The sequence below is a fragment of the Portunus trituberculatus genome, chromosome 2 (genome assembly GCF_017591435.1).
Source record: "Portunus trituberculatus isolate SZX2019 chromosome 2, ASM1759143v1, whole genome shotgun sequence".
NCBI classification, from domain to species: Eukaryota; Metazoa; Arthropoda; class Malacostraca; order Decapoda; family Portunidae; genus Portunus; species Portunus trituberculatus.
Window position 1 is genome coordinate 11,067,692 of NC_059256.1, and position 22,756 is coordinate 11,090,447.

The following is a 22,756-nucleotide window of genomic DNA, read 5'->3' on the forward strand; positions in this document are numbered from 1 at the left end:
TGATAGAGTCTGGCACAAAGCTTGGATTTCAAACCTGCCCTCCTACGGCTTCTATCCTTCTCTCTGCAACTTTATCTCAAGTTTCCTTTCCGACCGCTCTATTGCTGCTGTGGTAGACGGCCACTGTTCTTCTCCTAACCCTATTAATAGTGGTGTTCCTCAGGGTTCTGTCCTGTCACCCACTCTCTTTCTATTACTCATTAATGACCTTCTTAACCAAACTTGTTGCCCTATCCACTCCTACGCTGATGACACCACCCTACATCTTTCCACGTCCTTTCAGATCTAAATTTCAGATTGGTGCAGAGAAAACTTAGTAGTGTTCAATGCCTCACAAACTTGTCAGTGTTCAATGCCTCACAAACTTGTCAGTGTTCAATGCCTCACAAACTTGTCAGTGTTCAATGCCTCACAAACTTGTCAGTGTTCAATGCCTCACAAACTTGTCAGTGTTCAATGCCTCACAAACTTGTCAGTGTTCAATGCCTCACAAACTTGTCAGTGTTCAATGCCTCACAAACTTGTCAGTGTTCAATGCCTCACAAACTTGTCAGTGTTCAATGCCTCACAAACTTGTCAGTGTTCAATGCCTCACAAACTTGTCAGTGTTCAATGCCTCACAAACTTGTCAGTGTTCAATGCCTCACAAACTCAATTCCTCCATCTATCAACTGGACACAACCTTCCAGACAACTATCCCCTCTTCTTCAGTGACACTCAACTGTCTCCCTCTTCCACACTGAATATCCTCGCTCTGTCCTTCACTCATACTGTCCTTCACTGCAAACTTCACATCTCATCTCTTGCTAAAACACTGAGATATGTAGCAGCAGGCAGGTAGTAGTAGTAGTAGTAGTAGTAGTAGTAGTAGTAGTAGTGAATATCCTCGCTCTGTCCTTCACTGCAAACTTCACATCTCATCTCTTGGTAAAACAGCTTCCATGAAGTGAGGCGTTCTGCGGCGTCTCCGCCAGTTTTTCTCGGCCCTCCAGCTGCTAACTCTGTACAAGGGCCTTACCCGCCCCTGTATGGAGTACTCTTGGCATGTTTGGGGGCAGGGTTCCAGTCACACAGTTTTGTTAGACAGGGTGGAATCAAAAGCTTTTTTTTTTTTTTTTTTCATCATCTCAGTGTGTGTTGCACTGTGCCAGCTTTCCCCTCTAACATAAATAAATCCTCATGTAATTTTAAGTAACCCTGTGTAATTGTCTGTAATTGTATATAATGTATGTAATCCACAGGTCCACTGGCACACATGTACACTGCAGCGGCGTTCTCCCAGATGGCGGCAGCAAGTTTAGGGGGGTACCTGTCCGCCCTGGCCCGCCGCCCCCCAGACACTCCAGAGACCCCCGCCCCACCACCACCCCCCGGCCCTGCTCTCTGGCCCCCGGATCTTGGGCCCCGCTCCCCGTCGCCCCCTTCAGATGACTCCCAGGACAGCCCCCCCTCTGCCCCCCTCCACTTAGTGACAGAGGAGACAAGCCGGAGGAGGAGGGAGGAGGAGGCTGAGGAGAGAAGGCGAGAGGAGAAACAGCGCTCACGTTCTCGCTCACCACGGTCTTCCCCACTGCCGCAGCCCCCACAGCAGAAGTCCCCATACCCACACAGGTCCCCACTACCCTCCCCCCCTCCTCTTTCACCCCTCACACCCCCACCACCAAGGGAAAAGCCGCAAACACAAACGGACACACCAAAACCACGATCCGTCAAACCTAAACCCTCTCCATTGGACATTCAGACAATCACCGGGTCGCCTCCTATTTTGTCACCCCGGCAGAACAGCGCCTGTAGCCTCAACACCCCTGTGGTCAACCTCCCCTCCCCCCCATACAGCGGCGTGGGCACCAAATCACCTACTTACCCTTTCATCTATGGTCAAGCTTGAGTCCGCTAGCATCTCTCTCTCCGCATTATGGCTCCCCTCGCGGCCAGCACCATTTTACCTTCCCAGCACTCCCACAGTACACCCATCTGCCCCCTCCTGCCCCGACAGCCTCCCCCCTCCTCCCCCCAACCACTGCCTTCGATTTTTCCGCATTGACTTCGCCCACGGAGAAGTCAGTACCAGTTTTACAATGACCTCAATCTGTTCATGTCTCCAAATATGTACCATCTCCCTCCTCCTCCTCCTCTTCCTCCTCCTCCTCCTCTCCTGTCACCACTTCTGCTCCCTCTGTGCCTCCTCCTCCTCCTCCTCCACCCCTCCTCCTCCTGCTCCTCCTCCTCCAAATAGGTAGCAAAGAGAGAGAGTGAGTGAGTGTGTGAGAGAGAGACAGAGAGAAAGATTTGTTATTTTCTTATCCTTCTCTCTCTCTAATCGATTTCTCTCTCTCTCTCTCTCTCTCTCTCTCTCTCTCTCTCTCTCTCTCTCTCTCATTTCCTCTTCCTGTTCCCTCAAACTGAGATTAAAAACAAAAAGAGAGAGAGATAAAGAAAGAGAAAAAAAGAAAATGTGAAAATAACAATAGTAATGATGTGAGATAGCTCTAATGGTGTCACTTCATTAAAGCTAGCTCTAAAAAATGAGTGAAAAAATGAATATATCTTTTTTCATGCAATCTAGGAAAAGTGATAAGAAAATTGAGAGAGAGAGAGAGAGAGAGAGAGAGAGAGAGAGAGAGAGAGAGAGAGAGAGAGAGAGAGAGAGAGAGAGAGAGAGAGAGAGTTTGTGCCTTACTTTCTGGTTTGTAAGATTATTTTCTTTACACAACCAAAGTACAAAGTGAGAGAGAGAGAGAGAGAGAGAGAGAGAGAGAGAGAGAGAGAGAGAGAGAGAGAGAGAGAGGCGGGCTCCTCCTAATGTGGTCAGTGAAATATTGGAGACATGAACTGCGTAATGTATAATTTTAAGTGCACACACACACACACACACACACACACACACACACACACACACACACACACACACACACACACACTAATTTGTAAGGTGTTTTTATATTAAGTTTCTACTATTACTATTTTGTATGTATGTACGTATGTATATAATTATTTTCTATTACTATTATTATTATTTTTATTATTATTATTATTGTTATTATTAATTTTTCGTTCCTTTGTGTGAATCAGGGCATTTTTTCCTTTCTCTCTCTCTCTCTCTCTCTCTCTCTCTCTCTCTCTCTCTCTCTTCTCTCTCTCTCTCTCTCTCTCTCTCTCTCTCTCTCTCTCTCGGACACAAGGAGAGGAAATACATAAATAAATAAAGGAAGTGAATGGAAATACGATAAAAACTAAATTAATTTATTATTATTATTATTATTATTATTATTATTATTTGGCATTGTATTAATTCTTCCTTTAGTTCTGTTTGTACAAGAGAAATTGGAATGTACTTTTCACTACTACTACTACTACTACTACTACTACTACTACCACCACTTCACTTCAAGACAGAATAGTTGTGTGTGTGTGTGTGTGTGTGTGTGTGTGTGTGTATGGGGGGGGGAGGCTGTGGGGAGTGACTGTGGGTTTGTCAACATACTGTGGGAGACACACTGTGGGGTCCCTGTGGTCTGTGGGTGGGTGAGAGAGAGAGAGAGAGAGAGAGAGAGAGAGAGAGAGAGAGAGAGAGAGAGAGAGAGAGCACACATGTCTACTACTACTACTACTACTACTACTACTACAAGGGCATTATTGTTGTTGTTGTTGTTTCATCTTGTTCCTCTTCATCATTTCTTCTTCCTCTTCTTCTTCCTCCTCTTCTTCTTCTTCCTCCCAAATCTAAAACAAACAAAAAATGGGCATTATTTTTCTTCTTCTTCTTCTTCTCCTCTTTATTTTTATCTTCTTCCTCCTTTCCATCTTAATTTTCTTCCTCCTCTTCTTCTTCTTCTTCTTCTTCTTCTTCTTAAATTGTCCTCTAAAAGTCTCTCTCTCTCTCTCTCTCTCTCTCTCTCTCTCTCTCTCTCTCTCTCTCTCTCTCTCTCTCTCTCTCTCTCTCTCTCTCTCTCTCTCTCAAGTAAGAATTATTTTAAGTAACAGTAGTGAGAGTCTGTCCGTCTGTCTGTCTGTCTCCACTACTTGTAAATACGTGTAAATTCTAATTATTTTTCATTATTATTATTATTATTATTATTATTGTAGTGATAATGACATTGTTGTTGTTGTTGTTGTTTGTGTTGTTCTGACGAAGGCCTCCTGCTGGAAAGAGAGAGAGAGAGAGAGAGTGAGATAGTGCCAATATTGTGCCTTATAATGACCACAGTGCCAAACTTAGTGCCTTGAGAGAGAGAGAGAGAGAGAGCAGAAAATTACTATTATTATTATTATTATTATTATTATTATTGTGTGTGAACTTAGTGCCAATATAACTAATGGTGCCAAATTAAAGTGCCTTGTCTACTTAGAGTGCCAACTGAACCAGAGAGAGAGAGAGAATTAGAGAAAGATTTAAAAGACAGATGAAAGGAAATTGACAGATAAAGAAAATAGAGAATATGTGAACTAACTCTAATGGTGCCAGAGAGAGAGAGAGAGAGAGAGACCTGAAGTGTGTGTGTGCGTGTGTGCGTGTCTTAATGTACAATACAGTGCCATACATTTTGTAATTACTGTAACTCAGGATGATGATGATAATAATAGTAATAATAATAATAATATCACTGCCTAATATGTTGAGAGAGAGAGAGTGTGTCTGTCCGTCTGTAATTTTAGTTATTATTAGGATTAAGTTGTTTTTGAGAAGTGAAAAGGAAAAATACTCTTAATGACAAAAACACTATTTGGTAACTCGTGTGTGTGTGTGTGTGTGTGTGTGTGTGTGTGTGTGTGAAAGACATGTGTGGAATTTGTAACAGTAATAATTGTCATGAATGAAAAAGAAGAAAAAAAAAAGATAAGTGAAATAAATGTAAAAGGTTATTATTATTATTATTTTTTTATCATGAATTATTATTATTATTATTATTATTATTATTATTATTATTATTATTATTGTTACCATAGAACAAGCATTCCTTCACCTGTTTGTTCGTCCGTTTGTTTGTAAATATGTACAATAACTCGCATGCCTATGTATGTATGTATGTATGTATGTATGTGTGTGTGTGTGCATCACCAACACACACATGCACACAGACCCTCACTTCCTTATGTATGTATGTGTGTATATATGTGCATGTGTGTGTGTGTGTGTGTGTGTGTGTGTGTGTGGTAATGACCTTGAAGATGATGATGATGATGATGGTGGTGATGAAGAGGAAGAAGTGGCCTTAATCTTGTTGATGTTGAGGTTACGTTGTGTTTACAGCTCGTACTAGTGGTGGTGATGATGATGATGATGATGATGATGATGATGATGACGACAGGAGGGTTGAAAAAAACACTGGAAAATGATGAACTAAAATGACTGACTAAGATGATAACCTAAATAAAACTGGCTCAACTACTGTTACTACTGTTTACTACTTTGTACTTTTAAACACTCTACTTTACTTTTGTGATACAGAAGTGCCAAGCAATTCAAAAGTTAAGAAATAAAATAAAATAAATAAAAATTACTATCTTAATGTATTTCTTATCCTTGAGTGGTGGTCTTCCCCTCAGGGATGCCTGTGGCCCTGCCAGTGAGCCTACCTTGTTGCCTGTGGCCCTGCCAAGGCTCACCCAGCTTGTTGGGATGGGTCTTGCAACCCCTCCCTGTGAAAAAGTCCACAGCTGCTGCCACAGTTAGAGGTAGAGGTTGGGGGTCGAGGTTCTAGGCGCGGGCGAGTCTCTAGCCACAATCCTGATCCAGTTCTGTTGGGGTGTCCGACCATGCAAGCCCCTTGCCTACTGGTATGATGGATGCAGGGGGAAGCTTGAGAGATCCCAGTGTCTTGAGAGGGACGGAAGGATCCCCTTGCCCTATTCTTAACTTTTGGGGCTGCTCGTCGGACCATTCCTGGGGTAAACCTTCAGAGGGTTATACGTGTAGGCTCCTGGAACGTCCTGAGTCTCTCAGAGGAACAACGACTGCCTCATCTATCGGATGAGCTCAATAGGCTGAGAGTGGATATGGTGGGACTCTCTGAGACAAGGAGGCCTGGCAGTGGTGAGACCAGTAGCAAGGGTTTTACTTACTATTGGTCCGGCATGAGCAATGGTCACCATGTCAAGGGTGTAGCCATAGGTGTCTCCAGCAGACAGCAGCTGTCCATTGTAGAGGTTACTCTGGTTGATGAGCGTATAATGCCACTAAGGCTGAAGCACAGTCTGGGCTTCATGTCTGTTGTTGCAGTAAACGCTCCTACTAAGGTGTGTGAAACTGAAGAGAAGGAGACGTTCTACGCCAAACTGGACTCTGTGCTGAACCAGTGTCCCTGTCGTGATGCACTTATTGTCTTTGGCGACTTTGATGCCGTCACTGGCACTGAGAGGGCTGGCTAGGAGTTGTGTGTTGGTCCCCACGGCTCTGGTACCAGGAACGACAACAGCTCTTTCCTTCTGAATCTTGCAAGACCCAGAAGGTTGAGAATTGCAGGTTCTTGGTATCAGAGACCAGCGCTGCACCGCTGGACTTGGTATAGCAATGCCGGTGTGGTAGTGAAGGAGATCGACCATATCCTTGTTAGTACTTGTTGGAGGATCCTTCAGAACTGCAGGGTTTTTCAGAGTGGTGAGTTCTTTGCGACTGATGACAGGCTTGTTGTTGCTACGCTCACGCTGTATGTCAAGTCCAGAAAGCCTCCAAGATGTCACCACACTGTGTTTCATCTTGAGAAACTGAAGGACTTGACGTGTGCCTTGGAGTATGCAGTGACACTCTCCAATCGGTTTGGAGTGCTCGACACCATCAAGGACCCGGTAGAGCTCTGGGATTCCTTCAAATGTGAGACTCTTGAGGCTGCCAGAGAATGCATTGGGGAACGCCCAAGGTCACGGAGTGGCTTCTCCTTGGTAGAGATGCTGGACAGTATTGAGGAGAGTTGCGCTGCCAGACTTACTGGGAACCGTGCACCACCAGTACAGGGCTCTGTCACGTAGGACTAGAGCTCTCCTGAGGAGAGATAAGGAGATGTATGTCAAGGATCTCGCTGAGGATGTAGAGTGTCATTTAAATGCTAATGACCTCCGACTTGCCTATCAGGCCCTGAAGAAACTCTGCTCCATGTCTACATCTCAGGCGAGCACTATCCAGACAGCAGATGGCCGCCTCGTATCAGACGCAGATGGACAGATGGCTCATTGGGTTGAGTAGTTTGAGCAGCTGTTCACAGTAGATTCTCCAAGCGGACAGCTCCAAACTGTAGGGTTACAGATGCTGCATGCTGATCCATCCATTAACGAAACTACACCCTCCATTGATGGCAAAGAGGCTGTGGCAAAGTTGAGGGGTGGAAAGGCAGCTGGCATCTGTAACAGCAGTACAGAGCTGTTCAAAGTGGGGCAATTTTGTCCAGCTGCAAAAACTAATGGTGGGGTTAAAATAGTGAAGACTGTGACCATTAATCTTGTGACCTCCATAGACCCTTGCTAATGTCAATAAAATGGTCTAATGGTACACAAAACTCAAGGTAATAATGTGTCCCAGTACTGAAGGGGTTAAAATAGTGAAGACTGTGGCCATTAATCTTGTGACCTCCATAGACCCTTGCTAATGTCAATAAAATGGTCTAATGGTACACAAAACTCAAGGTAAAATGTGTCCCAGTACTGAAGGGGTTAAAATAGTGAAGACTGTGGCCATTAATCTTGTGACCTCCATACACCCTTGCTAATGTCAATAAAATGGTCTAATGGTACACAAAACTCAAGGTAAAAATGTGTCCCAGTACTGAAGGGGTTAAAATAGTGAAGACTGTGGCCATTAATCTTGTGACCTCCATAGACCCTTGCTAATGTCAATAAAATGGTCTAATGGTACACAAAACTCAAGGTAAAAATGTGTCCCAGTACTGAAGGGGTTAAAATAGTGAAGACTGTGGCCATTAATCTTGTGACCTCCATAGACCCTTGCTAATGTCAATAAAATGGTCTAATGGTACACAAAACTCAAGGTAAAAATGTGTCCCAGTACTGAAGGGGTTAAAATAGTGAAGACTGTGGCCATTAATCTTGTGACCTCCATACACCCTTGCTAATGTCAATAAAATGGTCTAATGGTACACAAAACTCAAGGTAAAAATGTGTCCCAGTACTGAAGGGGTTAAAATAGTGAAGACTGTGGCCATTAATCTTGTGACCTCCATACACCCTTGCTAATGTCAATAAAATGGTCTAATGGTACACAAAACTCAAGGTAAAAATGTGTCCCAGTACTGAAGGGGTTAAAATAGTGAAGACTGTGGCCATTAATCTTGTGACCTCCATAGACCCTTGCTAATGTCAATAAAATGGTCTAATGGTACACAAAACTCAAGGTAAAAATGTGTCCCAGTACTGAAGGGGTTAAAATAGTGAAGACTGTGGCCATTAATCTTGTGACCTCCATACACCCTTCCTAATGTCAATAAAATGGTCTAATGGTACACAAAACTCAAGGTAAAAATGTGTCCCAGTACTGAAGGGGTTAAAATAGTGAAGACTGTGGCCATTAATCTTGTGACCTCCATACACCCTTGCTAATGTCAATAAAATGGTCTAATGGTACACAAAACTCAAGGTAAAAATGTGTCCCAGTACTGAAGGGGTTAAAATAGTGAAGACTGTGGCCATTAATCTTGTGACCTCCATAGACCCTTCCTAATGTCAATAAAATGGTCTAATGGTACACAAAACTCAAGGTAAAAATGTGTCCCAGTACTGAAGGGGTTAAAATAGTGAAGACTGTGGCCATTAATCTTGTGCCCTCCATACACCCTTCCTAATGTCAATAAAATGGTCTAATGGTACACAAAACTCAAAGTAAAAATGCGTCCCAGCACTGAAAGGGTTAAAATAGTGAAGACTGTGGCCATTAATCTTGTGACCTCCATACACCCTTGCTAATGTCAATAAAATGGTCTAATGGTACACAAAACTCAAGGTAAAAATGTGTCCCAGCACTGAAGGGGTTAAACCATTCAAAATTACCACAAATATATTAGTTATTCAAAGCTGCCTGGGTTTCTAGATCTGAAAGCTTAATTCTAAAGCTGCGAGAGTTGGTCAGACAAGCTTAGTGTTACATGTGGAGTGTTGATCAGGCAAGCTTCCAGTGTTACCTGTGGAGGTTAGCTTGCATAGGGAGTCATGTTGCTCTCTCTCTCTCTCTCTCTCTCTAATGAACTGGTGTATGTACTTAATTTATTTATTTAGAGAGAGAGAGAGAAAGAAAGAAAGATAAAAAGAAAGAAAGGAAGGAAGAGAGAGAGACAGAAAGAAAGAATGACAGACAGAAAGAGATGAAGATAAAAAAAGAGAGAGATGAAGAAAAAAAAAACAAGGAGAAGAGAAAAAAATAAAGATAAAACGTAGAAATAGATAACAAAAAGGAAGAAAAACCAAGAAAATTAAACCAGTATGTAAATAAAGAAAAAAATAAATAATGCAAACACTGACCTTTCAAGTACAACAATAGGTGAACTGAGGTACGACATCTCTCTTGCTGCCGAGTACAATAATGGCCCCTTTTGTACGACACTCTTGCCAATGCTACTACTACTACTACTACTACTACTACTACTACTACTACTATTACCCAGCCCACAGTGCATGACTAAGGAAAAATAAGTGTGATTTTACAATTTTACTGCAAAAAAAAAAAACAAGTTATATACAAGACAGTATTCACAAATTATATATTGATACTGATTACACTGTGCTGAGAGAGAGAGAGAGAGAGAGAGAGAGAGAGAGAGAGAGATTGCATTTCACTCAACATTTACCAACAAACAAAATAAAGAAATGTATCAGAAATTGCATTCAAATTTAATTACAGAAAAATAAAAAAAAAAAAAAAAAAATAATAATAATAATAATAACAACAACAAAGATGACGATAAAATGAATGACGTGTTTTGCTTCCCTGATGATCATAATGAAAAACAGTTTATTCTCTCACTACGACAATTTACCAAGGCCACAGCTGGGTTAACACACCAGAAATCTTGCCAATCCATCACTAGAACCATAAAAACACTCTTAAAAACACATCTAGTCAGGTTTTCAAGGCAGTTTCTCCTCTCAATACACCAGAAATCTTGCTAATCCATCTTCCTAACCATAGGAACACTCTTAAAAACACAACTAGCTGGGTTTTCAAGGCAGTTTCTCCTCTCCACACACCAGAAGTCTTGGCAATCCATCACCAGAATGACAGAAACACTCCTCAAGACTCAAGACAGGAGTATCTTGAAGTGGAGGCTTTGGAAAGAGTGGTGGTGGTGAGAGCCAAGTGTTTGACAATACAGGTGAGAGTTGTGACTCAACAAAACAATGAAGGAAATCAAGGAAGGAAGGAAGGAACAAAGCACTCTTTAGTGGTGGTGGTGGTGGTGGTCAGTGTGCCTTGTCCTGTGGTGCCAGCATGGTCAGCTGCCAGGCGTCAGTGACAGGTGGTGGTGGGAAGCGCAGGTGTGGCTCCAGCATGGCCATCCTGGCAGCCACCAGTGCCCCGCCGGCTGGCCCCGGACCCGCCCCGGCCATCACCCGGTCCACGGCGGCCTGGGTGGTGAGCTGCGGCCCAAACTCCTCCTGGTCAGGCTGCGCGGCGACCGGCCAGATCTCGGCCTGCTTGGCCCGGGCCAGCTTCAGGAGGTCTGCGAAGGCGGTGTGCAGGTGTGTGGCCTCAGCGTCGTGGCCCAGGGTGAGCAGGGCGGTGCAGAGTGTGGTGGTGGTGGTGGCGCGGCCCTGCAGTGTGGTGTAGGTGTGGTGCAGGGCGGCCAGCAGGGCCAGGTCCTCCGTGGCACTGCCCTCCCTCAGGCTGTACTTCTTCCGCTCCATCTTGCGCCGACTCTTGCTGGACCGCTGAGACCTGCTGCTGCTGCCGCCGCCACTGCTGCTGGCCATGCTACGGCGGCCCGGCTCCCCCCCGGCCACTGTGCTGGTGTCCGAGTACAGGTCAGAGTCCAGCGGGGCGTCCTCGGCGGCCAGGGCCAGGCTGGCTGTGTGCTGCCGCTGCTGTGCTGCCCGCACCACGGCCAGCCGGGCCACCTGGCTGGTGATGGTGGCGGCCACCTCCTGCATGTCGGCTAGCGTGGCGGCGGCCTGCTGGCGGGCGCCGGGCTGCACGTGTGTCTGCAGCAGGTCGGGGCGGCCGTGGTGGTGGGCCAGGCGCAGGGCGTCCTGCCACTCCCCTGCGGCCGTCAGGCAGGCCACAGCCTCCTCCTCATCACCCAGGTGGTGTTCGTAGAGCCGGGCGGCCTCTGTGTGGCGGCCCTGGCCACGCAGCGCCTCGGCCAGCTCCCGGCACAACTCACCCACTCGCTCCTTGGCCAGGCCCAGGCAGGCAGCCATCACCAGGGCCATCTGCCAGTTCCCAGCAGATCGGTAAGCCTCCAGGGCTGCCTGGTGCTGGCCAGCACGCCCCAGCATGATGGCCGCCTCCCCCGGCCTGTTCTGGGCCAGCAGGCGGCGGCCATAACTGTGACACACGGTGGCCTTCACCTCTGAGCCGTCCGGCAGCAGCGGCAGGGCCAGGGCGTGCAGGCCGTGTGTGTCCACCATGGCCAGGGCCTCAGTGCGGTGTGGGACGGTGTCGTCCAGGCCGTGCAGGGCTGCGGTGAAGCGCTGCAGCGTGGCGTTGATCCTGAAGCGCTGGAGTGGGCCGGGCAGCGCTGCCAGGCTGTTGAGCTGGGCCAAGTACTCTTTGGGGTCACGCTTGGACCGCTGGGCCACCATGAGGGCCAGGGACAGGTCGTAGGTGCCCAAGGCCACACGGTACAGCTCATCAGTGTCGGCCAGGTACAGCAGGTGCCGCAGTCCCTCCTCCGGCCCCACAGGGAAGACCTGGCCCTCCTCAGCCTGCCGCCGCATGTCCCCCAGCCTGGCCAACGCCTCCTCCATGCGGCCGCACCGCACCAGCGACGTCAGGATGGGCAGCAGCAGCCGTCCCTTGTCCTGGCCCTCCATGGCTGCCCGCACTGCCTCACACACTGCCACCACCTTGCCCGGCGCGGCGGTGGCGGTGTGGCGGGCGGGGTAGTGGAAGGCATAGGTGGTGGTGGTGCAGTCTACGTCGGTGAGGGCAGCCAGGAACACGTCAAGGCGTTGCGGTGCGGCCACATCCTGCACAAAGTGGTCCGCGGCGGCCAGGAAGTGGTCCGGCTGGTGGTCGTAGAGCAGGTTGGTGTCGATGCGGTGGCGCAGGGCCAGGGTCAGCGCCGCCCCATACTGCCGTGCACCCACCAGGCGGCCCAGGGCGTGTAGGGCCAAGGGGCGAGGGCTCACCACCTCCAGGTTGCCGCGGGGCATCTGCAACACCACACGGGTGTCGTGCCCCACGCCACACACCAGCCGTGCACCTCGCTCCACCCGACGCACACCACCACCACCACCACCACCACTACCACTGGCGGTCTCCTCCAGGGCGGCCAGGGCAGGGGTGGTGAGTGGTGTGGCCAGCAGGGTGTGTGCGGCGGTGGTGGCCAGCAGGTGGTGTGTGTGCAGCAAGACAGAGGTGCAGCCAGCCAGCACCTGTCTGTGGCCCAAGTACAGGCGGCCCCGGGGTGTGAGGGCCAGCGGGGTGGGGCCAGCCACACCCTCCAGGGGGCAGAGGAGCAGCTGGTGTGAAGCGGCCGGCAGACACACCTCATGGCCATCCAGCAGCCAGGGGTCCAGGCGGCGTGTGGCCAGCTCCACCTTCACAACACTCCCTGAGGCCAGCTGCAGGGCTGCCAGCGTCGGCGAGGCAGCCATGGCCACCACACAGTCCTCTAGGGCCACCACTTCCTTGGCCACGGCCCGCCTTGCCTCCACCACCTCAATAAACACCAGGAAACACACACCATCAACACCAAACACCGCCAGCAATAAATCCCTTCGCGGCCAGGCCCAGTGGTACATTTCCCTGGCGCTGGCCGGCCGGGGGGACACACCGGCTGGCCACTGCACCTCACACTGGCCACACACACCCACCGGCACCACACACTCCCTGAAACCCTGCCCACCTGCCCCTGTCACACGAACCACACACCCTTCCACCTCACCATCCACTCCGGCTGACAGAAAAGTTAGCCTATCCACACCATGCTGGACACACACACTCCCACACACATCCACATCCACATCCACATACCCTGAGTCATCCACACCACCACCACCACCACCACCACCATCACCATCAGAACAAAATGCGATGGAATTAATAACATCGGCAAATTCCACCTGGTAAGCGGACATCGGTGGAGGGACAATGGTGTGGCGGAATGGGGTGATGTGGAGGGTACGGCCATCCACCACAGCCACACTCGCTGGGTCCTGTGGTGTGTGGCCCAGGCTGTGGTGTGTGGTGTGGCAGACGGTGAAGCGGTGGTGGTGTGTGGTGGTGAGGATGTGGAGTGTGTGGAGTGGTGGTGTGGATTCCTCGGTCCACTTAATGCTGATAATATTTTCTTGTTGTTTTTGATGTTTTTTTGTTTTTCCTTCTTCTTCTTCTTCCTTCTTCTGATTTTCTTCTTTTAAGTCTTCTATTTTCTTGATTTTCTTGATTTTCACATTTTTTCTTTTCTTTATTATCTTCATTTTTTCCTTCATTTCCTTCTTCATTTCCTTTTCCTTCCTTCTGTCCTCCTCCTCCTCCTCCACTTAACCCTCTTCCACCAAACCTAATCTCCCTTTTCAAATACCAGTGATAATTTCCACACATCCAAAGCTGCACCACCTCCTCCACCTCCCTCCTCCTTCAGTAGCGGCCTCATCCACACAGCCAGGACGCTCGAATCTGCACTCCAAATTAACGTTTCAACATTCATAGTTCCCGGAGCAAATGGCAACGTAAATCCGCCATGTTTTAATCCATTTTTCTCGACAAATGTGACTTGGTGTTTGGTGGATGTGGTCTGAGTGGATGCTATGACCCCTCCGCTCGGCTTCCACGCTAGCGGAGATTCCAAACCGTCAATATTCTCCGAGATATAAAGGATTGTGCACTCTCGGTTCAATATGGCGATTTTTCGGATATTTCTGCCATTCTGGAGGTGGGAGATGGCGAACAGTTCTCCGTCGCCACGCCAGGACACCCTAGGAAGTCCGTCATCCCACTCTGGTGCAGGTCGGAAGTCAGAGGTCACATGGGCAGCGACCTTACCAGCTGATCCGTGAAACTGCGTCTCTTTCTTCCCCCAGCCTAAGGAAACCATCGCGTTCTGACCTTGTTCGCTTAAGCTTGTCTCAGCGATGGGGTCAAAGGTGGAGGTCATCAGCAGGGTAAGGTCAGATGAGGTCACCACAGCGAGAGTTCCTGGTCTGGGCTCCACTCTGCGGCTGCGATCCCGTCTGTCACCTCTCCTGTTATCTCAACCTGGTGGTGGTGGTGGTGGTTGTGGTTACTACTACTACTACTACTACTACTACTACTACTACTACTACTACTACTACTACTGCTACTGCTACTGCTACTACTACTGCTACTATAGTTAAAAGGTGTGTTTTGATGTGTTTTGGGTGTGTTTTAAGTGTTTTGTGTGATGTGTTTTGGGTGTTTTAATGTGTTTTGGGTGTGTTTGGGTGTATAAATAAATAAATTAAATTAAACGACAAACAATAAAGAGAGAAATTAAATGAAAAAATCAATAATAAGTCTTAACCTAACCTAACTCGACCTGACCTGTCCATCCTCCCCCACAGTGATGACCTGACCCTCTGCGGTGACGACACACAGCGCGGCGGCGGCGGCGACACATTCCACTGACACAATCCGCGCTGTGTGGATGCCGTGCTGATCCCAGGTGACGGTTGACCAGCTGGGAGGGGCCTGTGGTGGTAGGGGGGGGAAGGGAAGAGGTCAGTGTGGTGGTAGTGGTGAGAGAGGAGGAAAGGAGACAAAATGGAGGAGGAGGAGGAGGAGGAAAACCAATAAGAGATGAAGAGAAAGGGTAAAAAACTGACACACACACACACACAGCCTAGACGTTTGTACAGGGGTGGCGTGGAGGGGGCCATAGCTTCAACTGTCTCCAAACTAAAGCGTTGGATCACACACACGAAAAGAACAACAAGAGTGATAGGACAGAGTAGCGTTACCTGGCATGTAGTGGAATCAAAACTTGCGCCATTGTGTGAAACTTACAAGGATATTAAGGACAAGGATTTCTCTGGATTCAAGGACAAACGAGGTGATATGAGAAGGCTAATCAACGTGGAAAGGGCATTAAGGTACATGAAGGAGGTGCTGTGGAGTGTAATGGACAAACAAGACCGGAAAACACAGCCCTGAAATTGAGAGTAGCAGATTGTGAGGTCGATGCAATAAACCAGAGATTGAAAGAGAAGATTCGGGAAATAAATAAACAAAATGACGTAATAAAAGCCACATGCCAAGATTACGACCTGTTTTGGGTATGATTAGATGGTTTTATTGACATTAGGAAGTGTCTATGGAGGTCAAAAAATCATTGGCCACAGTTTTCCCTATTTCAATCCCCACATGAGTTTCTGAAGCTGTATAAAATCATCAAATAGTAAGCAGAATGAATGTAGAAATGCATCTTGGTACTGAAGGGGTTAAGGAACTTGCAGGATAAAGTACAGGATGGGATTGTGAACAGGGTAGAAGGTGGACTGGGGGAAAAACAAGCTGAGGGAACTAAGAAATAAATGAAAGCAGGAACAAGAAGAGGAAAAAAAAGTCAAATTTCCAGAGGTTGTCAAGACACAAATTCAGGAGAACACAAAAGTCGCTGTAATTGAAGTTATTACAGAGAAGGAAGACCTGGCGCGGGATGCAGAGGACAAGAAAAAAAGCTTCGTGATTTTTGGGACGAGGAAAAGAAAAATCCAAATAAATTAACAAGAGAACGTGAAGAAAGAGAGCTGGTCAAAACGGTTATCAAACGAGTAAATGCCAGCACACAAGAATGAGACACGGAGGTGGAGGAAGTGGTTAGACTGGGAAGGTACACTGAAGGGGAAAGAGACCAATGAAGGTGCAAATGAGATCTTAAGTGGCTGTAGAGGAAATCATGGCTAGGAAAGGGAAGCTGGCCAATGATATATGGATAAAAAGAGATATGAACTTAGAGGAAAGGGAGAAGGAGGAAATGCTAAGAAGTGACGCTAAGGAAAAAAATGAGAACAGGACAGAGATATAGAAGAATTTTGACTGAAGTGTTCTGGATATGAGACTAAAGAACTGGTACCTACGGAAGAAAGAGGAAGGTCGTGGAGGAGGCAATAAATTAAGAGTGACTTATACTAACATAGACAGTTTGTTATCAAGTATATTGGAGGTTCAGGATTATTTGAAAGAGGAAAAGCCAGATGTAATGTGTATCCTTGAAACAAAACTGAGAGAAAGAGACCCATGTCAACCTTAAAGAGGAAGGATATAATACCTAGAGGAGGGACAGGAAGGATAAAGGGGAAGGAGGAGTGCTAATAATGGTTGGTGATAACATATGTGTGGAGGATGTGCAATGTGGAGAGGACAAAGTGGAAGCATTGGGAGTAACAATCAGAACAGAAGATTTGAAGAAAAGAAAATTATAGTTACATATGTTCCACCAAAGACTAATACATGGGGATCAGAAGAGCATAAAGATTTGCAAAGAGAGGCGATAAAGTATCTGGATAACATGATAAGAAGAGATAGAAGAATACTCTTAGTTGGAGACTTTAACTGTACAAAAAATAAACTGGGAGAGATGGAAGTAATGGACAATGCTGAGCAGTGGAGTGAGAAAGTGTTACAGATGACTATGGTTAATATTAATACAACGGACCAGTGGGTGGAGGAGTCAACAAGATACAGGGGAAGAAGAACCATCGTTACTTGACCTAGTCTTCACAAAAAACCGGAGTCCCCTCCAATCATACAATACCTTAGTCCAATGGGGAAAAGTGATCATGTGACATTAGAGATGCAAATGCAAGAGGAAGATGAGATAAGTTACAGAGAGGACTATAAAGGAGAGAGATTAAATTATGCAAGAGCAGATTTTGAAAAATTAAGGAGTTATTTTGCTGATATTGAGTGGAGTAATATTATGAGCAGGAAGACTGTACAAGAGAAATATGACATAGTCTTACAGGAATACAATGAAGGAGTAAAAAAGTTTGTTCCTGTTTATAGAGTTCAGAAAAAAATACATACATGGTCCAATGGTAGATGCTTACAAGCAAAAAAGGCAAAGGATAAAGCGTGGAAGAAACTCTTAAAGCAGGGAAATGACTATAAGAGTCGGCTGTACAAAGATATTAGTGATGAATATATTAGAGTAAGGAGAGAGGAAGAAAGAAAGTTTGAGAAGGATGTAGTGGATAAACTAGGAAAGAGTAAGAGAAGACCAGTATGGAACTATTTGATGGGAGAGGAGCAAATAATGAAGACTAAAGAGGAAAACATCTTGGAGTGATCATACAAGAAAATCTGAGCCCTGATAAACACATAAGCAAGATATTTGGACTATCATATAGGATGTTCACTAATATAAGAGTGGCATTTCATTACATGGATAAAGATATGATGAAAAAAATCATCACAAGCATGATACACCCAAGGCTGGAATATGCAGCAGTGGTGTGGTCTCCAACCTCTAAAAGGATAGAAGAAAACTGGAAAGGATACAGAAGATTGCTACAAAGATGGTGAACTAAAGGAACTAAAGGACCTCACATGTGAAGAACGACTGAAGGAAATGGGACTAAAGGACCTCACATGTGAAGAACGACTGAAGGAAATGGGACTAAAGGACCTCACATGTGAAGAACGACTGAAGGAAATGGGACTAAAGGACCTCACATGTGAAGAACGACTGAAGGAAATGGGACTAAAGGACCTCACATGTGAAGAACGACTGAAGGAAATGGGACTAAAGGACCTCACATGTGAAGAACGACTGAAGGAAATGGGACTAAAGGACCTCACATATGAAGAACAACTGAAGGAAATGGGACTAAAGGACCTCACATATGAAGAACGACTGAAGGAAATGGGACTAAAGGACCTCACATGTGAAGAACGACTGAAGGAAATGGGACTGCCAACCTTACAAGATGGAAGAGAACGAGGGGACCTAATAACAATGTACAAGATAGTCAATGATATTGAAAAGCTAGACAAGGAAGACCTGGTGCTGGTGACAGAAGGAGATGGAAGGACAAGAGGACATGTAAAGAAGATCAGGATGAGGCAGTGTGTGAAGGATGTTGCAAAATACAGTTTTCCACACAGAACAGCGGAGAAGTGGAATGCATTCAATAATGGAATTGTTACACCACATAATGTGCTGAACTTTAAGGAAACACTGGATAAATGGACACATGGAGACAGGACACTATGACCCACACTCCAACCCTCTACAATACAACTAGGTACACACACACACACACACACACACACACACACACACACACACACACACACACACACACACACACACACACACACCTTGTCCAAGCAGTGTATGGCCTGTGTGGTGGCCATGTAAGGGGCCATAGTAAGAGGGTCCACACACAGCAGGGCGTCCCGGGGCACTGATGGGACGGCCTGCCTCCGATGGTCCACTATTGCAAGGTTCCTCATGGCTGTGGCCTGTGGGACGGCTGTGGGGGCGTTACATTAGATTAGGTAAGGTTAGGTTTGGTTCAGACATGTGCACAATTATGATTACAAATGACAAATCCTAATCCATGGCTGTGGTCACCGATACACAATCATTATTAAATAAAAAAAAAAAAAAAAAAAAAAAAAAAAAACATGAAATTTATAATCATAATCAAATTCTTTTAATAATAATAATAATTCATTAAAATGTAATTATTGTGATTGTTTATTAGTAATTTGCATGAAACACTTCACCTTCAAGACAAAGTTTGTTTTGAAAGCGTTGCCACTGTCTCGTGTTTTGACTTGCTTGGCTACCATGACACGGGAGGGGGGGGGTAAGGTGGACCAGTGGTGCAAAGTGGACCACCACCAAAGCTCCCACCTAAACCAGCGACACAACATTTGAAACAGCCGCTGCAATGTGTCTCGCTAACAACACAAATCACACACCACCCTTGTTACTCTATCAAACTTTATTTTAACAGAACGGATCAAAACTGGCACTTTATAATATTTGACCTTTTTTTCTTTCATGTAGGAGAAAATGCCAGCAGTAGCCAACAATATGTAATAAATAAAAAAAATAAAAAAGGCCCACTTGATTGCTGGTTCTCGAAAGATAAGTGAAGGGTTGTCCAAGAGTGAGGGACAAGTGTGTGGACACCTCCCTCTTGAGTGAAGGGAAGTGGTAGGAAGGTGGAAACACAGAAGCAGGCAGGGAGTTCCAGAGTGTGCCAGAGAAAGGTGTGAAGGATTGAGAGTACTGGTGAACTCTTGCATGAGGGAGGTGGACAGAATAGTGGTGAGAGGAAGAAGAAAGCCTTGTGCAGCGAGGGTGGAGGAAGAAGGAGGAGAGGAAGCAAGCAGTTAGGAAGGTGATAAGAGCAGTCATGATGAAAATAGCGCTAAAAGGTAGCAAGAGGTGCAACATTCCGGCGGTGAGAAAGAGGCTGAAGACAGACAGTCACTCAGAGGAGGGGAGTTGATCACACAAAAACCTTTTCATTCCACCCTGTCTAACAAAACTGTGTGACTGGAACCCTGCCCAACCAAACACGCGGAGTACTCCATACAGGGGCGGGTAAGGCCCTTGTACAGAGTTAGCAGCTGGAGGGCCGAGAAAAACTGGCGGAGACGCCGCAGAACGCCTCACTTCATAGAAGTTGTTTTAGCAAGAGATGAGATGTGAAGTTTGCAGTGAAGGACAGTATGAGTGAAGGACAGAGCGAGGATATTCAGTGTGGAAGAGGGAGACAGTTGAGTGTCACTGAAGAAGAGGGGATAGTTGTCTGGAAGGTTGTGTCCAGTTGATAGATGGAGCAATTGAGTTTGTGAGGCATTGAACACTGACAAGTTTGTGAGGCATTGAACACTGACAAGTTTGTGAGGCATTGAACACTGACAAGTTTGTGAGGCATTGAACACTGACAAGTTTGTGAGGCATTGAACACTGACAAGTTTGTGAGGCATTGAACACTGACAAGTTTGTGAGGCATTGAACACTGACAAGTTTGTGAGGCATTGAACACTGACAAGTTTGTGAGGCATTGAACACTGACAAGTTTGTGAGGCATTGAACACTGACAAGTTTGTGAGGCATTGAACACTACTAAGTTTTCTCTGCCCCCAATCAGAAACCTTAGAGAGATCAGAAGTGAGGCGTTCTGTGGCATCCCTGCGTGATCTGTTGACTTCCTGAAGGGTTAGTCGTCTCTGAAGGGACGTGGAAAGATGTAGGGTGGTGTCATCAGCAATATAGCGCTACCATATCACCTCTCCTCCTTCCCTCCAGTCAAGTTAGTCCCAGCTCTTCCAACCTCTTGTCATCATATTGACTTCAATGTGTGCAGAGCTTTGTGGCAGCTTCTCAATTCTTTCACTCGGCTTATTTTGATTACTATTACTATTACCACCACTATTACTGCTACTATTACCACTACTATTACTGCTACTATTACAACTATTACCACTACTGTTACTACTATTACTACTACTATTACCACCACTGTTACTACCACAATAACCCACACCACCACCATCACCACTACCACAATTATTAGTATTACCACCATTCTTTAAGTGTGTCCAGTGTCGGGGCAGAAATACAACTCACTACAGTTATTTGGTAGATTCTTGTGGTAAAGTGGATGGAGAACTAGCTTTAGGTAAGGTAAGGTAAGGTAGGGCACACTAAGAGAAGATAAGGGGAGGCAAGATAAAGAAGGCGGAGATAAACGACACATTTTTTTTTGTGTATTTCAGTTCGTTTTGTAAAGATTTCCTTCGTTTCACCGCAAAGTCGTGTTTTCTGAAGGGACGAGTGTGTTGGTGTGTGAGACAGAGAGAGAGAGAGAGAAACACAGCACTGTCTTAATATAGTACTCCCTGCAGCCTCTTCATCATGTCCCTAACTTTAACTAACGTAACCTAACCTAATCATTTTTATTCTTCAACCTAACCTAACCCTAACGAACCTAACTTAACCCTAACTTGAACCTAACCTCACTATTAATTTCTACCAAACCTAACTCAAACTTCACTTTTCTCCTTTTCTTATATTTATTTATTTATTTTTCATCTAACGTAACTTAATCTCTTTTTCTTCCTTCCTTTCATTCCTAACCCAAACTTTCCATTTATCTATTTTCCTATCAACCCTAATCAAAGGCGACACACACCGCTGATAAGTCTTCCATAGAGCCCTTCAGTCCAATAGCAGGGTTACGTTAGATGGCACTCTCCCAAAGAAACCATCCCGCACGGTACCCTAGACTCCTGGCTCCACCTTTGCAGCTCCTCCACCTAGCTGATTTGATGTCTGAGAGAGAGAGAGAGAGAGAGAGAGAGAGAGAGAGAGAGAGAGAGAGATGGTTATGTTGAAAAGGTGATTTTTTTTCTCTCTCTCTCTCTCTCTCTCTCTCTATTCATTACCATATTCTCTCTCTCTCTCTCTCTCTCTCTCTCATCCCCTCATTTATTAACGAAATCTCTCTCTCTCTCTCTTTGACCAATAGTGTGATTCCACATATGAGGCATCAAATCTGTGTGTTAGGTTAGGTTAGTGGCACTGTCCTAATATACACATCCCTCTAAGTGGCACTCTCCTAATATACACATTTTTCTTAGTGGAACTCTCCTAATATACACATCCCTCTAAGTGGCACTCTCCTAATATACACATTCCTCTTAATGGCACTCTCCTAATATACACATCCCTTTAAGTGGCATTCTCCTAATATACACATTCCTTTAAGTGGCACTGTCCTAATATACACATCCCTCTATCACGTTTTATTCCCATTTCCAGCCCTCTAATTGGCACTGTCCTAATATACACATCCCTCTATCTCTTGCTTTATTTCCATTTCCTGCATTTATTTCCTTCTATTTCTGGTTTTATTTTAATTTTTTCTAATTATTATTCGTTTTTTTTTGTTTTTTTTGTATTTCCTTGTTTTATCATCAATTCTTCTTTCTTTCTCTTACTTTATTTCTATTTCCTTCGTTTATTGTCCATTATTCTTTCTGTCTCCTGCTACCACTACCACCACCACCACCACCACTATTACTACTACCACAACCACTACTACTACTACTATTACTACTGCCACAACTACTACTACTACCAACACCACCACCACCACTAATACTACTACCACAACCACCACCACCACTACCACAACCACCACCACTATTACTACTACTATTACTACTGCCACAACTACTACTACTATTACTACAACCACCACCACTACTACCACTACCACAACCACCACCACCACCACTATTACTAATACCACAACCACCACCACTACTACTACTACTACTACCACCACCACCACCACCACCACTACCAAACACACAAAAATAACAAAAATAAAAAATAAAAAATATCACCCTTAGACACGGACAAACAGCATGACACACACACACACACACACACACACATGGCCTTCATATTTCCCTTATTTCCAGCTTATTTACTCATCCTCCACCATTGCCACGCCCACACAACTTACATTAACCTCTCCCCTAATTGTCCTGAAGTTTTGGCAGCGCGGCGTGAAGTTATGGCAGAGAAATGAGCAAAAAATAAAGAACACTGTCAGTTTTCCTCGCCACCTCCCGCTGGTCGCCTTGTCGTTCTGC

General features: G+C 45.7%; 2 protein-coding genes across 2 annotated transcripts in view; one reads left to right on the top strand and one right to left on the bottom strand.

Moving 5' to 3' along the window:
* Positions 1-2,009, top strand: part of LOC123506919 (ETS domain-containing protein Elk-1-like) — a 6,422-nt gene extending 4,413 nt beyond the window's left edge. Inside the window, exon 3 of the mRNA XM_045259341.1 lies at positions 1,242-2,009. Within this exon, the coding sequence (XP_045115276.1) occupies positions 1,242-1,888 (647 nt within the window). The 3' untranslated portion in view covers positions 1,889-2,009. The remainder of the gene's footprint in view (positions 1-1,241) is intronic.
* A 7,625-nt stretch (positions 2,010-9,634) lies between these two features.
* Positions 9,635-22,756, bottom strand: LOC123505622 (putative elongator complex protein 1). Its single transcript, XM_045257161.1, is given in 7 exon segments — positions 9,635-13,563; positions 13,565-13,744; positions 13,746-14,299; positions 14,302-14,362; positions 14,669-14,815; positions 18,449-18,603; positions 22,633-22,756. Coding segments are annotated over 6 exon segments (4,239 nt in total). The 5' UTR covers positions 18,584-18,603; positions 22,633-22,756; the 3' UTR covers positions 9,635-10,401.